This window comes from Camelus dromedarius, chromosome 5 (assembly GCF_036321535.1).
Source record: "Camelus dromedarius isolate mCamDro1 chromosome 5, mCamDro1.pat, whole genome shotgun sequence".
NCBI classification, from domain to species: domain Eukaryota; kingdom Metazoa; phylum Chordata; class Mammalia; order Artiodactyla; family Camelidae; genus Camelus; species Camelus dromedarius.
This window is the reverse complement of record NC_087440.1, coordinates 54,976,932-54,993,560: the sequence shown is the minus strand read 5'-3', so window position 1 is coordinate 54,993,560 and position 16,629 is coordinate 54,976,932. Positions and strand designations below refer to the sequence as shown.

At 42.7% G+C, this 16,629-nt stretch overlaps 1 protein-coding gene across 1 annotated transcript; it reads right to left on the bottom strand.

Annotated features, from left to right (window-relative positions):
- Positions 1–1,846: 1,846 nt before the first annotated feature.
- LGALS3 (galectin 3) lies at positions 1,847–16,424 on the bottom strand. The gene is made up of 6 exons (XM_031453762.2): positions 16,331–16,424; positions 9,960–9,981; positions 7,974–8,336; positions 6,022–6,110; positions 3,522–3,687; positions 1,847–2,155 (listed from the first exon to the last, which is right to left on the bottom strand). The coding sequence occupies exons 2-6, from the start codon at positions 9,975–9,977 to the stop codon at positions 2,000–2,002; spliced, it is 792 nt and encodes a 263-aa protein (XP_031309622.1). The 5' UTR covers positions 9,978–9,981; positions 16,331–16,424; the 3' UTR covers positions 1,847–1,999.
- Positions 16,425–16,629: the final 205 nt, after the last annotated feature.

Here is a 16,629-nt window from a genome sequence, read left to right as displayed (position 1 = left end):
TTGGCTTAACAATAAAAATTTATTATCTCACAAGTTGTCAGGGTGATTTCAGGTACTTTACAATTAGCAGCTCAATGATGGCATCAAGATCGAACATCTGTTCATAGTTCATTCCATCATCCTTGGCGTTGGTTTCTCTAAGGCTGGGTCCTTTTGGGGTCATGAGATGGCTACTGATGGTAAACAGAGCTATGTCCTTCCATTTAGTCTGGTTAGGCCAACTAATGCTGCGTCTCCATCTGCAGCTCAGCAGGGGATTTGCTTAAACTAAAAAGAGTTCCCTATTTTATCTGGGATTAATACCTGGATAAAACCAGGACTATTAGGAAATGGAATGAGTTGGGTAGGCAGGCATTAGTGAGCCCTACAACTAGATAGAGGGTCCTTGGGCTGTTGGACTCTAGAGTTACGAGGTATTCAGAAAATCTTTGAAGACAAAATGAAAGAAAACTGCTTTGGTAGAACAAGAACCTTTCCAAAAATGAAAAAATGGAATTTCCATGTATTGAGGACCTACTATATGGCAACCCCTTGGCTGTAGAATTTATTCAATGGTCACAGTAACCTTACAAAAGATGTATTATACTGCCTATTTTATAGACAAGGGAACCAAGACTCAGAGGATTTAAGTAATCTTGAGTAAACCAAGTTCCCTCTTTTCTCCGTAGCTTATTATTTTCTTTTACTTAATCATTGGAGTAGAACAGTCAAGATCTGAATGTTAGAATCAGGAATTAACATACTTTTTGAAATAAGCCATGATGTGCTGTTCACATCCCCCTTTAGAGCTGAAGGACTTACTTCTTTAGTTGTTGCATGCGCTACTAGCAGACAGCCCTCGGGAATCATCCTGTGTGAGAACTGTCTCCGGTGAACAAAGCCACTTCACCCAAACAGATCATTCTGTTTCCCTGCTGGCCTGTATTCATGGACCGAAGTGAGGATATGAAGGTCTGTCGCTCTCTGGACAGCTCTAGGGGATCATCCCAGGATCATCCAACCCCTGTAGGGTAGGCTGAGGCAGGGATGCTTGGCTTCTCCCTCCTAGCCACGTGCCTTCTCATCTCCGCAGCTGTTGAAAGAAAGGGGACTCCCTTATAAACCTCTTGCATTCTAATCTCTTTGCTTCCTGGGGAACCCAACCTGTGACAACAGAGTATTTGAGAAGATGGTATTGTAGAAACAATAACAGATCAAATAATATTACGATCTTTTATAAAATAAAGTGATGTGAGCACATCCTAGTTTTGAAATTTTATTAATCTTTGGCTTTGCTGGCGATGAGGAAGGGCAGAAATGCATACATGAGAATGTTGACAATGAGAACTATTAAATTTTTCCAGCTGATTATATTTCTAATTAAAAACCTACTTTCCCCCCCCTCTACAAATCTGGGATTTCATAAAAACCAAGAGAACCCATGGGAAGATTGTCTCATATTGGTATCTATTAGTGATCTGAAAGCAGTGAAATATTATTTAGAGAGAAAATAGTTAAAAGGAGTCTAAATATACCAGAATGCTAACAGTAATTGTCTACGGGTCATCTATAGGTAAACATTTTCTTTCTGCTTGTCTCATTTCCTGAGTATGTGATGTTTCCTTAAGTAAGAAAATGGGAAAATGATTTCCTTGTAGCATCTCCTGGTTTTTATGAAATTCGAGAAGAAAGGTTAATTTGGGGGGTATTTACTCCTATTTCCTTTTAAAAAAATATTTTAGCAAGTACTGAAAACTTTGGGAGACTCTAAGGTAGTATTAATATTGCTACATATTTCTTTTTCCATTGAGTCTGTTGTGCATTATCAAGAATAAACTGCCCCAATTAAGTGACATATAAAGACAAGTAACTCTTAGAATATTTATTAAATGGATGATTTACAAGAAGAACATTTGATGAATAAAGGTAAGATTTTTCACTCATAATGAATGTGAAACTTTTAAATGTGTAAGGTTTACATTAAATTTCATTTTTTAAAAAAGTATCTGCTCCTTTAAGATTATATCATAGTGTGTGAAGCACTGGTGAGATTGATGTCACCAGAAATTCCCAGTTTAGTGATTTCCCTGAGATTTTTCATCCGATGATTGTACTGCAACAAATGAGCATCATTGACTGCAACCTTGAAGTGGTCAGGTTCAACCAGGACTTGTATCTGAAATGGCATGTACACAAAACTGTTAGAAATGCCTATTCAGTTCCAAACCATTCTGGCTCGATCTCAGGATGTCATCATTACACTTTTATGATCATTTGTGAACTGATTAAAGTCAGAAAAAATAACTTTACAGCAAAAATAAAATCCAAATTATTCAAAGATTTAAACAAAACAAAATTATAAAATTGTTAGAAGAATATATAATTGAAGCCACAAAGGAAAGGATGAATAGTTTGTCTACCTAAAACTTAAGTTTTTGTATGGCCTCAAACACCTGAAGGTAAAAATAAAAATAAATGCTAAAGTAGGAATTCTCTACTTAGAGTGGCAAATGTGAAGACTGATAATAACCAGTTTTGGCAAGAGCAGGGGAAACATACTCTCCCAATGTTTAGTGGATGTGTTAATTCCCTGCATCCTTTTGGAAGCAGCACTTTGGCAATACCTTTATCTAAATTTTAAGCATGTATATTCTTTGAATACAATTATTCTCCTAGGAAGCAAAGATAAGGACAATTATCACAGTATTTTAGTAAAATAAATAAAACCTTCCAAACCTTTTATTTGTTTGGAATATTTCCATACTCCAAATTTTCATCAAGAGGGTACTGGTTGAATTATCACATATCTAAACAATGAAGTAGTATTCGGTGCCAATGTTCTGATAAGGAAAGATGGCCAGCAAATGTAGAGCATGGTCCTTGTTAGCCCTGCCCCTAAGGAGCTTACAGTCTAGCTTTTTTATTGCATACTCTACAGTCAACCCTAACCTGACCCTGTGGACCTAATAAATACTTATTGAAGCAGTGCTTAAAAATAGTAAGTGTGCTGCTTGTCATAGAAAATACTGGAAAGATATTCAGGTTGCAACCTTTGTGAGGCTAGAGGAGAGGGTAAAAGACAGAGGACTTTTCAAGTTAGTTGAAAAATCTACAAATTTTTCTGTTCTTAAAACAAGCATGTGTTTATTTATTTATTTTTTTGGTTTATAGTCAATGTGTTAGCTTTAGAATTTAAAAAAAAATTTAGTTTTGATTGCCATGCTAACTATGTTGTTTTAAGGAATTAAGTCTCAGCCCAACTGTACCATAAAGACTTTCTGCCTGTTTTATTAAAGATGTTAGTTTTCTCATTTTCAGAAAAGCTTAAACTCAGGGTGGTAACAGGGATGATGGTGAGGTGCCTGAATGGAGTTGGGGAGTGTGCTACTATTTCTGACACTGGTCCTCTGCGATGGGGAACAGATGTACTATTAGGTGTCCCAGGACAGCTGATAAAAATTCATTTCAAGTGCATGGTATTTTCAGGGTGATTCCCCATGAGAAATACACATTATCAATATATAATAGTAGCAATAACTTACTTTGAATGGTTTACCACTTTCAAATGGGAAAACCATCTGTCTTTCTTCCTTTCCCCACTGATTATCCAGCTTTGTATTGCAAACAATGACTCTCCTGTTGTCCTCATTGAAGCGTGGGTTAAAGTGGAAGGCAACATCATTCCCTCTCTTGAAATCTAAAGCAAGCCTGTTTTAAACCAAAGAGCAGAGTTAGTAAAATTATTCAAGTTGTACATTTGTATCAGATAAAGAACATATAATTTTCTAAAGAGCAATCATTTTATAAAATACAGGAAAATTTTCTAAACAGAAAGCAAATAAACCAGAGAACGGGTTCAAACTGGAAAGTATACTGGACCAAGTACAATAGCCCACTCTTACACGCAGGGCATACGTTCCAAGACCCCCACTGAATGCCTGAAACCAAGCATAGTACTGAACTACATATATACACACTCATTGTTTTCCTATACATACATACTTAAGATAAAGTTTAATTTATAAATTAGGCACTGTAAGAGATTAACAATTAATAACAAAAGAAAACAATTATAACAATGTTCTGTTATAAAAGTCATGTGAATGTGGTCTCTCTGTCAAAATATCTTACAGTACAGATTTAATGCCTTTTCCACCTTAACCAAGCACTTAACATGCACTGGGGCTGTAACTTTTGCAGTTTGAGGTATGACAGCAAACAAACAAACAAACAAACAAAAATTAGCACGAGTTCCTTTTTTATTCCTCACAATTTCATGGATAGAATATTTGTACTTACTGTAGATCTCAGCAACCTCAGCACACAATTTTTTCTTTTCTTACTAAGTCAAGAACTTTTTCCCCTTTTCACTTAAAAGAAGCCCTTTACAGCTTTTCTTTGGCATGTCTGAATTGCCCACATCACTACTCTTGCTCTTTGGGGCCACTGTTAAGTAAAGTAAGAGTTACTGGGACACAAGCACTGCGATACCACAGCAGTGGGTCTGATAGCCAAGAGGGCTACTAAGGGACTAATGGGCACAATACGCTGGACAAAGGGGATGATTTCACGTCCTGGGCAGGACAGGGCTGGACCGCATGAATTTCATCACGTTACTCAGAATGGTGGCAATTTAAAATTTATGAAGTGTTTCTGGAAGTTTTCCTTTAATATTTTCAGACTGCAGTTGACCTCAGGTAGCTGAAACTGCAGAAAGCAAAACCTCAGGTAAGGGGGAACTACTGTATGCAATGTACTACCACAGTATCTAAAGGTAAATGACAATAAGTACTGAGTATTTTGGCCTTCTTGTCTTTGGTCATATCCTTCCATTCAGCTGTAATTCCCTCTTTACCACCTCTACTCATGAAAACGGTCAAGGTTTCCTTGTAGAGGTTTGGGGCCACTTTGAGGGCACTTTATACCTGACAGTAATAATGGCTACTTCTTTCCTGCCCTGCCAGGTTACTTTTAATCCCTGTTAAAGGTAAGCCTACAACATAAAAAAATGCTATCAAATACATGGCTTCCTCATAGTTAATGAAAATCCTAGTCCTAAAACAGCAAGAATGAGATAATGTAATGTTCAGTATCCTGTTGCTAAGTTGTAGAGTCATAATAATAAATGTGTTAAATATTCCATGATGTGAAGTGTAACTAACTTTTTAACCCTGTTTCTTCTCCTTGGATGTTAATACAAACACAAGTCCTCTGGTTGTTGAAGTACTGACCCAACCCATCAGTTTCTCAAAGTGTGCTCCACTGAGCACTAATATCGGAAGCAGCTGGTGCTCTTGTTTTAAAGCAAGGTGTGCACTCTAGACATACTAACAGTGATTCTTCGGGTATTTTCATTCACCCAGTAACAGACACACACAACCACCAATGATTAAATTCACAGGGAAAGGACCAATATAGTCAAATGGCAGTAGGAATTGTATTTGACTAAATAACCAATGGGTTGTATTTTCTCAGCAGTGAAAAGGAAGATAATTGTCATCCCTAACACCTCAAGGATTCTTTTCCTTCGTATAATTCCTCATGTAGATTTTGCAGGACAAAGTAATAATATTTTCAGTTCACTACTTAATCATTTCAACCGAAATTGGTTTTGATCTGCCACAGTCTCAGTCGACATCTCTTTGACCCTAATTTTTGATGGGCTTTGTTTTTTAGACAATATATGGCTCACAGGTGGAGGGATGGCCAAACATTACATTACAAAGGCTCTGCTTTCCTTTAATTCTAAGGCTTTCCCTGCCAGGAAGGGCCACAGGATAGGTTTTTCTGCTCTTTCTCCTTGTCCCCACAAAGTAGAACTCCATTTTATTCTGGTTCTGGGAGAAAAACAAGATTTAGTGAGGGAAACCTTGTCTTCTTGGTGGGAGTGTGTATTGATTTATGGGAAAATCCCAAACTACGTACGGTACAGCTAAGATTCTAAATGTGTAATTTAAAAAATTTCCTAAAATTCAAAAGAAATCACCCTTTATTCCAAAATCAATCACCAAATATGTTAGACGTGCTACTTTTGCTCTTTACCTGTTTGCATTGGGCTTTACTGTGCCCAGAATTGTTATCAGCATGCGAGGCATGACTCCCCCAGGCAAAGGCAGGTCATAAGGCACATTCTGGGAATAAAAAATACATATCAATAAAGAGTCATGTTTTCTTAGGGCAAGAAAGAAAAGATGGTAAAGTTCAACCACTATTTATTATGTGAATAACATATAACCCTGCTGTCAGCCATCTTTCCAGGCTCAGGCCTTGCCCAGGGACTGAAGAGAGAAAGCTCTCTACACAACCACAACGATTAATTGAGGATAAGACCATCAGTTCACTGGTGCCAAAGATGGACCACGTTCTCTTTTAGAGCACTGTCTGTCTCATGAGGAGGGCCATCCCAATCTACAACTCATCCACTTAGCCTATTTTCTGAAATGGCTTAAGCCAGACCTTGCAATGAACAGTAACATTTTTGTGCCACTCTTAAGGTCCTTGTCACGTAACATGCTTCATCATGGTTGTTCTGCTCCCTGAGGGCAGGCATCGTGTCTCTTCCTGGGCTTCTGAAGTCTCATATGTTCCACTCACATGGGCCCAATGAAGTGCTTTGAATGTGGCAGGTACTCACTGTTTGTGGAATGGACACTTTCCAGTTAATATATTCCCCAGTTCATTCCACAAATATTTACTGACCATCTATGTTCAAGGTGCTGTAAATAGTCCCATTTGCTCTGTCTTTGGCCTCTTCTATTTTTCCTTCATAATTTTTTCCCTCTGGGTTCAACCATCACCCAAGTCTTTTCTCTCTAGCCCTGATCTGTACTAGTCCTGGGCTTCCTCTAGTCTGGCTTTGCTCCTGGTGCTGCAAATCTTGACAGGTGTGAACTGCGGTTGTCTCCCCTACCCGCCCCACAATGAGTTTCCGCTTTGGGCTGACCCTTGACTGGTGCTCTAGTCGTCCAGCCTTGAAGAGTCATCTCTGACTCCTAAGACCTAGCCACCAGATCCTGGGGTTCTTCCTCTGCAATCTCTCTCCCATCCACCTCTTCCCTTCCACAGCCCCCATGTCCCACTCTGTCTCAGCTGACTACCTGTCCGTGGTCCCAGCCCACTCAATGCCTCCCATGCTCTAAATGCCCTCTCTGTGCGCTCCCCAAGCTGACCCAAAAACAGATCAGATGCTACCTGTGCCGCCATAGTCCTGAAAGGGACTGACCCCATGCTGCTTTTGGACTCTCCCCTCAGATCTGTATCTTTTCCTCCAATTAGACTACTTGGAAGGGAGGGATCCGTGTCTGAGATGTCTGGAGCCCCACAGAGTTAGGTTTTATGCTTAGAGTTCATTTTTTAAAATGAGTTTTAATATAAATGAAAATTCAATCCTTGGATCACAAAATTATCTTTAGAATGTTTTTCAAAACCAGATTACCTTGGTTCCCCAAAGGCTCCTTCTATAACCACAGGCAGCTTGTATAACTCTCTATTGCCCATTTCCTCATTTGTAAAGTGGGAGAGTAACAGTGTCTTACAGGGTAGTTATGGGGTTAAATGAGATCATCATCCCTACAGAAGCACACAGCTGGCACATGTCATATACTCAATGTTTATTAATGATAATAACAACCCAAACTTCCCCCATTACTGTGATCTTAACTTGATGTATATTAAAGCTGCTTTACAGATGCCTTCAAAAGATGCATGAGCTTCTCTTTATACTAAAGCACACATACTAAACTCAACACGAACAATTATTTTTTCTATTGGACCAACAGACACTGTAGCTGGCCCTTGCAAAGTGGCCCTAAAGCAGAGAGTTTAAAGCTTCAGGTCTCCCTGAAGCCCTCTGCAGGTCAGTGCCCAGAGCCAGCTCCCAGCCAGAACACTGCAAAGTGATGGCATCACCGCTCCAGACAGATGCTACATTCTTCATTAGCTTCATCCCAATATCACAATCAAGTATATGAAATGATTGGCTGGCTGCATCTTACCAGTGGTCCAGAAGGGATGCCAAAGGGGCTGGCCGCAGGGTAGGCTCCAGGAGCACTTGGCTGTCCAGAAGGTGGGTAGGCCCCAGACCCACCAGGTTGCCCTGGGTAGGCTCCTGGTACAGTTGGTCCAGGATAACCAGGTGCTGTTGGGCCAGGGTAGGGCCCTGGAGGTGCTTGACCAGGGTAGGCCCCAGGAGGTGCCTGGCCAGGGTAGGCCCCAGGATAGGTGCCTGGAGGTGCCTGGCCAGGGTAGGCCCCAGGATGGGAAGCTCCTGGGTAGCCTCCTGCCCCAGGCTGATTTCCCCATGGACCAGGCCATCCTTGAGGGTTTGGGTTTCCAGACCCAGATAAGGCATCGTTAAGCTGGAGAGAAAGACAGAAACAATTATAGGATGAAAAACATTCAGAAAAACAATTTTCAGGTAAAAAGGAATATGTGCTCTAAGAAGTAGAGGGATATGGTGAAGATATGAAATTCATATCAATAAAAAATTTTCCATCTATTAGTTTTGAGTTCCTAAGAGTAAAATTAGACTTTGGGATTATGCTTGCTTTATCACTTTATTCTAGCCTCCCGTCATCTCAGATCATTAAGGGTTGCACTTTCATAATTTGCTTAAGTCCTCCATGTAAATGCACATACTTTCTAACTGACATGAGAAAAACAATCACAAAAATCAGGATGCTCTAGGGCTGCAAACGTTCCAGCAAGCTGGCCCTGCTCGCCTTGGCCCTCTCTTCGCTGGGTGTCTACTGCACGTCAGGTGCAACAGGGAATCCACCATTCAGTGCCATCCAGGCTAGTATCAAGGAGGCTGCCGTGTCCAGCGGGAGGCGCCTGGGATGCGGAGTCAGAAGATTTGGTTTGAAACCGAGTACCATCCATCAAGAGCTCCAAACTCTCGGAGCCATCTTGTTACCTGTACTGGACTTAGTGTTATTGTTTGTAAAACGGGGTAAATGATCTATTTCATGAATTGTTGTGATAAACAGATGAGTCAGCAGCATTTGGGAAGGCTCTTTCTAGACTGCAAGGCGCTTGTGTCCTTTCTCTCCAGGAAGAGACTCTACCTTCTCCCTCCCCATTTTCTCTGCTACAGTATTTCTTTTGCAGAGTGCTAGGTGGTGCATAGAAGACATCTGCGTTGATTGAACATTATCTCCCGGGACGGTCTGATCCTTTGATACAACAGGAACCCAAACCCCAGACCTGGTATTGGGGCAACAGAGTGAGGCTATGAAGGGAGCCCATGGGGTCTGGGGAAGGGGAGAGAGAAACAGAGGGCCTGATGATGAACACCAAACTGGTTTTAGAGAAGACAAAACTGGAGTTCATGGCTGGGTGTGGTGTGAGTCATTCTGTTAAGGAATTTGGGAACACATATGCATACTAATAGGAATTTATTTTGGCTGCTGCTTTTTCCAGCATTTGGGAAGGGAGGAGGGGTAGAGGGTACTACAGGATTTAAAAAAAAAAACCAGCACTCCGTAACTGACTATACTTAAATTAAAAAATTTTTTAATTAAAAAAAAATCAGAACACTCAGACTGCACCACACTTCCTGTTGTTGCTCAGTTATTTCTCAGTGCCTGCCGGTGGAATCCACCCACTTCTGTCCTAGGCCTCTTGGTAAAGGGTTACTGTTAGTGAGTCCCAGGCCTCTGCGTGCCTTGCTTTCCTCCCAAGTCTGTTGCTGGAAAAACAAGACTCCAGCTAACAAGCCCTCAATGGACAGGTGAGGCAGAGGAAGCCACATGGTGGGAAGGTTAGAAGGGAAAGTCTGGTGGTTAAAAAAACCTCAACCTAGGGTAGGGGAGTATACATGTGTGGGTAGGGAGGGCTATGTGGGAACTCTGTACTTTCTATTCAGTTCTGTTGTGAACCTGAAACTGCTCTAAAAGAATAAAGTTTATTAATAAAAAAAAAAACTCAACCTACATGAATGTATATACATTAGGGTAGGAAAACAGATATAAAACACTTACCGAAAAACTGTCTGCCATTTTCCTGAAAGGAGAAAAAAAATACATAGGTTATCTTACAAGATTTCACTGGTTTCTGTATGAATTTAACATCCCAAACAGCTTATTCTGCAGCTCTAGTCAATCTACAGGCATTCTTCTAACATAAGCCAGTCTCTATAAAATGCACCTAAGTCAATAGTGGGGAACCACAGAGTGTCTCATCAAAGGCCAGGGATGCACTCCACCTAGATCACCATGCCCTACATCCTATTTAACTCATAACTTTAAACTAATCATGCTAGTCTGTGTCCTGATTCCTGGGAGTAACAGGCCATACAGCGCAGGTGGGAGTGGGGAGAAAAACGTTCTGCCCCTTTCCTCGGTAACAAATGTCAACGGTCCTGGTTTGTCTTTGGTCCTCCTTCATCTTCCTTCCTGTAATCTTCTTCCATCACATTACAAAAAGTGCTAGTGTGTTAATATCGCCCACCTCCCCTCAGGTTCCCACTAACAGCCCCATGCCCTCTTAGGGTTTTAGAAGGAAAGCAGAGTTGAAAGACAATGCCCCAACCCCACCCCCGACACAGCTGCTGCCTATTATTTATTCCTTCATTTGCCTGCTCTGGGCCAGGCATCTTTCAGGCTCGGGTCTGGGTTTGAAGATGGAATCAGCCAAGATGTGTGGTCAAAGGGTCCACACTAGGAGAAATGACAAGTGATGGACACTGTGAGCCGGACTGCCTGCCCTGGGAAGCCATAACCGGAAAGATCACTTCTAAAGGGGAAGGGACAGTGCTGTTTGAGCTAAGCCTTAAAGGAAAGGTGAGATTGGGATGTGGAGCAATAAAAAAGAAAGACGGGCACAAGATCACAAGATGATGCTTGCTGCTGCTTTTTTTTTTTTTTTTTAAGTTACTTGTCATTCCAAATGAAATCTCTGGCAGTGTAAGTTAAAAAAAAGAAAAAGTCAGACAATGGGGAGGAAAACATTTTTGGGTAGGATGCTGCCAAAGAAGGTTGGCCTTGCCCAAAGCTGTCTCAAAGGGTGGCCCTGAGACATCACTCCTGCTTCTCCTGCTCCTTCCCCTGTGCCAGGTTCCTCACCCAACACGAAGTCTTACACCTGCTCCTGGTGCAGATGCTCTGGCAGTGAGGGGAGGAGGGCAGCTCCAACTCCTCAGGCCTGGTGAGTTTTCTCAGCTCAGCATCACCTGTGCTATGGACAAAACGACCCGGACCTTAAATAGTCAGAAGCTCTTTTTCCTTGAGTCGCCTACTTGTGATATTTACTCAATTATTTTAGGAAATGACATTGCCCCAAGGGATCCAATAAATGGTAGCTGCTTGACAGATTCTAAAAATGTAAAATATTTCATTCTTTTGTAAAACAAACAAAAACAGGCAGAGCTCCTCCTAGAACTTAACGTGTGCTTCACTTACACAACAGATATTTTATCCTACTCTGCTGTTATTTATATCACAGTTAAATATTACCTTCCAATAAATTTTTTGCACATCTTTTTTAAATCTGGGCATTCTCAAACATATTTGGGAACACTTAAGTTCCCATTGTTACCACTGTGTCCATCTTCCAATGTAGAAAAATGATGGCCATTTGTTTGGGAAGTCACAGTGACTTTCCCAGGGTGAATAGTCACAATATTTCCTAGAGCAGTCGAACTCTTAAAGCCAGCATTGGGTGCTCCTCTGTGCTTCCTTCCCCAAAAGCCCGCCACTGCCTAGAAAATTGTGCTGCTACTGTGGGTGAAACTAATGAGTTGTTACAGAAAAGGGAAAGAAAGGACATTTCTTAAGTCAAGAAAACAAAGCTGCTCATTTTAGATGCCAGTAAGAAAGAAACAATCTTAAACTTCACAGTGGGCAGAAAGCTCAGTTCCTTTGATTATACAAATTGTTCTTCCACTCCTGGGCAACATACCCAAGACTCAGCAGTAACTTTGAGTTTTGACTTCTTTTAAACATCCCCATTGTGGAGGGGCTTATTCCCAACCTCAGCACCACTGACATTTCAGGTGGGATACTTTACAGTGAGGGGCTGTCCTGTGAACTGCAGGATATTCAGCAGCAACCCTGGCTTCAAAACACAAGATGCCAGTGGGGAGGGTATAGCTCAGTGGTAGAGTGTGTGTTTAGCATGCATGAGGTCCTGGGTTCAATTCCCAGTACCTCCATTAACTAAAAAACAAAAAACAAAACAAAAAAAACCCCTGTAAGATGCCAGTAGCAACCCCCTACTCCATTATGACAGCCCAAAATGTTTTAAGACATTGCCAAATATCCTTGGGGGGAAGTGGAAGAAGGCAAAATTGTGCCTGGTTGAGAACCACTGGCCTAGGCTGATTAGCATGTGTATCCCCACACACATGTACAAATGCAGGTCAATAAAAAAATAGAAAAGTAGTTTCAATTGGTAAAACTAGCTACATCTGTACCATTGGCCTTGTAACATGTCTTATCAACATAACTCCAAATAAAGTTAGATGTCTTTAAAGGCTAATTACAACCAGAAACTCACACAGAGACAGCATTTCCAAAATTTAACATTTATTTTTTTCAAAGTCTCTGTTCAACCATATTCAGTTTATTTTCCAAACCGACCAAAACAATTTGAGAAACAAAGCAGATTTCACTTTATTTCCACTGTGTTTCACATAACACCAAGGATGACAGTTTGGATTGTGTTGTGACACATTAGACAAGCCCATTAGAATAACACCACCCTGCATTTGTGTGGTGCTTTTCAGTTTACAAAGCACTTTTGCACCTTACCTATTTTGATTCTGATAATAATCTTATGAGACTGACAGGGGAAAATTAATATCCTCACTTTAGAGGTGAGGAAACAGGCTCAGAGAGCTAATGCAGTGACCCAAAGCCGTTCTGTCATTGGCAGGCCAAGGACCAGGGTCCAAGCATCCTGACTCCTAATTCAGGACTATTTTACACCAGTATAAAACCTCACCCTTTTTTTTTTTTTTTAATTTTCCCAGGGGGGAGGTAATTATGTTTATTTATTTAACTTGTTTTTCAATGGAGGTACTAGGGATTGAACCCAGACCTCATGCATGCTAAGCATGCACTCTACCACTTGAGCTATACCCTCCCCCAAAACTCACACTTTGAAATTTTAAAGTTTAGTGCTTTGAAAGTGTAATCAGCTCATTTAGAAATTAATTCTCTGGCTTATTCACTCAGAAGTGCATAACATGCTGAATTTGTAAACAAATTAAAAAAGAGATCATCTTTTTACCAGAAAACCAGCTGGATGACTCATTCAGCGTGCAGTGATACTGAACACAAGGATGCCATTTTGCACAGTCACTTTGTTAATTATAAACACAATTAAACTGATAAAGCGTAGTTTTCCAAAAACTGGGTATGCATTGCATTGTTTTGATTATGCCAACTGCAAACCATCAAATCTCTGATGTTAGAGATGTTAGAACTTAAAAAGAAGAACGAAAAGGCAACAAAAAACATCTATTTGGGTAAATATCTTCCTTATTTGCCTGAAAAATTTCTTTTTTTTTAAGATGAGTAGTTTATAAGGAGAGAAAGAATCAAATGTAAAAAAAAAAAATCTTCCCACTCTACAGATACTATAGGTATGTGAACTCCATCCTGACATTCCCAGAATCAGAGAATTTTGAAGATCCAGAGGAGAAATACTACAACAAAGACACACGAAAACATAGAGGAAATACTATCTGAATTTTCACATTTGGAAAAACCTACAGGAAGTAGTTCAGTGTTGCTCTGGAATAAGGAATTTAAACATGAGTCAGAATGCAGACCAATTTAATTGGCTGCTAATTGCAGCTTTTCCCTTTAATAAAGAGTGGCTATCCACTGCAGTGTGCTATTCTAGGCCCACCTAGCAATTAATCTAGTTGCTCAGGTTCTCAGGAGCACTTCTGAAATTTCTGCCCACAAACGGCCCCAACATTTACACAAGCTGTAAGGGAAGTAGATCATGAACATAATTCCTCAGAACCCCAAGCACTGCCCACACTCCTTTCCAAAGAACACAGGAGAGGCGGTCTACTTCCTGTCTTTATTGAAACACAGAACAGGGCTTGAGGAAAGTCCACTTACCAAAGCTAAATTCAGTGATGCTGAGTTAGAATAAAGGAAACTGGCCCTTTACTAGGATTTCTTTCTCATCATAGTTCCTCGGCATCAAGGAAGGTAAAGTTACTTTGTGCCTCTCAGTTACTGATTTTTCTTTTTCCCTTACGGAAAAGCTGGACATCAGACAAGAGAGAACACATGATACTTAGTCAGCAGCAATTTGGAATTACTGCCCTGGCAGGCTTACCACTTGGAATTTAATGAGAAGAACCAGTTCAGGCACCAGACACAAAATGTTAACTAGCTGTCCTCAGCAGACGCCTCTGTCCCAAACCATCACAGGAAAGAGAGGCTATGTTTTAGATCAGTCTCAGGTACATGATGTTTACAAGCCAGCTGGTATTGAAGATAACAGTCTCTAAGTTATACTTAACGAACATAGATCTCTGTTGCAATTAAGATTTAGAGTCTGGGCGCAGAGGATATAGCTCAGTGGTAGACTGCATGGAGGTCCTGGGTTTAATCCCCAGTACAAAAAAAAAAAAGAAAATTTGAAGTCTGGCTAATGAGGGTTCTAGGCAAACAGCATCTAAATTACAGTGAGACCAATACTGGCCTTCTGACCTCACTAGCAATAAGTGAAAAGTCTTTATAAAGTACTTCTGCATGTTTGCAGCATAGTAAAATATCATTGATTAAGGACCCCTCAACAGAGTGACTCTTGCCTATCCCATTTAAAAAAACCTAGCTTTTGGGGTCAGTCTGTCAGTCAGTACTCCCCGTCTTCTGCTACCTAGGTATCCTGGTGAGGCAGCCTCCTAATATCTCTAAGCTCAAAACATTCAAGAACCATCATCAATCTGGTCCCCAGAATATAAACTAAGTGTGGACTCTAAGAGTAACCCCCTAAACACCATTAATTTAGGAAGCAGCTCCAATATCCCATAGATCAAGGGTAAGGTACAGCCATCAAAGGAATGAAAGACTATTCCAGGGATTCAAAGTCAATGTCTGAAAAGGAGACTACTGTGCAAAAATAAATTTTTATTATTGAACTTTAACTTATATGGAAACACAATTTCCTAGTATGAAAGACAAACTTTATAAACTTGAGGCAAATGAATCAGAATTTTGGAAGTTGGTGAAAATTTTCTCTCATGCTCTTTGCCAAGTAGTCAATTTTTATTGCTGTCATTTTCTTCAGAACGGAAAGAGCCTGTCTTCCATTCCTTTTCCAGAATCCCAGAAGCACACTGGGTCACTGAGGTCCAACCGTCCTCATTGTCCAGCAACCCGACTCCCAGGAGTCACTTTACAAATATTCCACAGTATCTGGAATAGGAGTCGCTAACTTTAAGGGGCTGGCGTGAAGCATAAGTCACAGCCTCAAGCCCCGTGTCTCTGAGCGCCTACTTCTCGGAGTGGACGCATTTTAGTGCTTTTATTTGAGCAACTGACAATCCAGAATAAATCCTCAAACATGTTTTAAAAGACCCCCACCCCACCCCATCTAGGGCTCTGCACACTCGGACCAACATTCGGCCACACCCCACCCATCCTCTGCACAGGTCTGAGATCGTTAATGCCCAAATCTGGGCAGGGATGAGTCACTGATTTGCAAAAGCTGAGGGTCTGCGGTCTTTGCCAAGCAGGGCACATGTCCACTCAGCTTGGGGCAGCACCATTTTCTGCGGGATCAGCATCCAGAGAGCGGCTGCAGCCCCTGACGCAGCCGGCCTGGTAGCAGAACTCATTTGCACCCCACACAAGATCAGGTGGCCAACAGCCAAGTCAAGGGTCGCAGGAGCCGCCGGACAGAGTCCCGCGGCAGTGCCCGCTGTGGAAGTGGCAGGGACACCTGGTTCCTCCCGCCCGAGTGGAGTGGGGGCTGGGTGTGAGGAGCGCCCGCCCACCACGCACCGCGGCGGGCCCTGGGCAGCCGGGGGCGGGAGGGCGCAAGGCCGGGGCTGAGTCGCCACAGAGGGTGTCCCGTGCTCCGCCCGGCGTCCGCAGACACACCCGCCCGCCGCGAGGATGTGCAGGTGAGTCTCTGTGAAGCACTGCTAACTCTCCCCGAGTCTCAGACTCTTCTCTCGAGGGCTCGAAGCCTACGGACCCGGGGCTGGAACTGGGCCCACCGCTCCGCTCCGCCTCACGCCGTCGGCGCCCGGGGCCCGCTGCCCCCGGGAAGCCAGGCCCCCTCCCCCGCCCAGCCCTCCAGAGGGACCGCGCACCGAGCAGCGGCCGGAGCCGCCAGCAGGCGGGTGCCCGTGCGGGTCCCGGCGCCCCACAACACTCACCGACGCCCTCACTCGCTCGTTTGCCGCTGGGGTGGCTCCGGCAGAGGCGGTGAGGTCCTGGCCGGGCCGTGGCTCCGCGCTTCAAATACGTGCGGCCAGGCCCGCCTCTCCCGGGGCGGGGCCGCCACTCCTGCCAGCCCGGCCCCTCCCTGTGGGCCAGGTTGGGCGAGTCCCCGGCCCCGCTGGACACCCGGGCGCCGTGGCTCCAGGGCGCAGAGGAGACGCATGACCACGGGCAGTGGCGGGTGGGACCCCGACTCGCGGCCCCCATCTCCGCAGCGCCCAGTCGGTCCCCTCCG

What these genes read in the sequence shown, in the direction of transcription:
- LGALS3 (XM_031453762.2), bottom strand. An exon ending in GCATCCCTTCTGGACCACTG is followed by an intron (nt 6,111 to 7,973) that starts GTAAGATGCAGC and finishes TTTTATTCCCAG; the next exon opens with AATGTGCCTTATGACCTGCC. An exon ending in AAAGTGGTAAACCATTCAAA is followed by an intron (nt 2,156 to 3,521) that starts GTAAGTTATTGC and finishes ATGCCATTTCAG; the next exon opens with ATACAAGTCCTGGTTGAACC.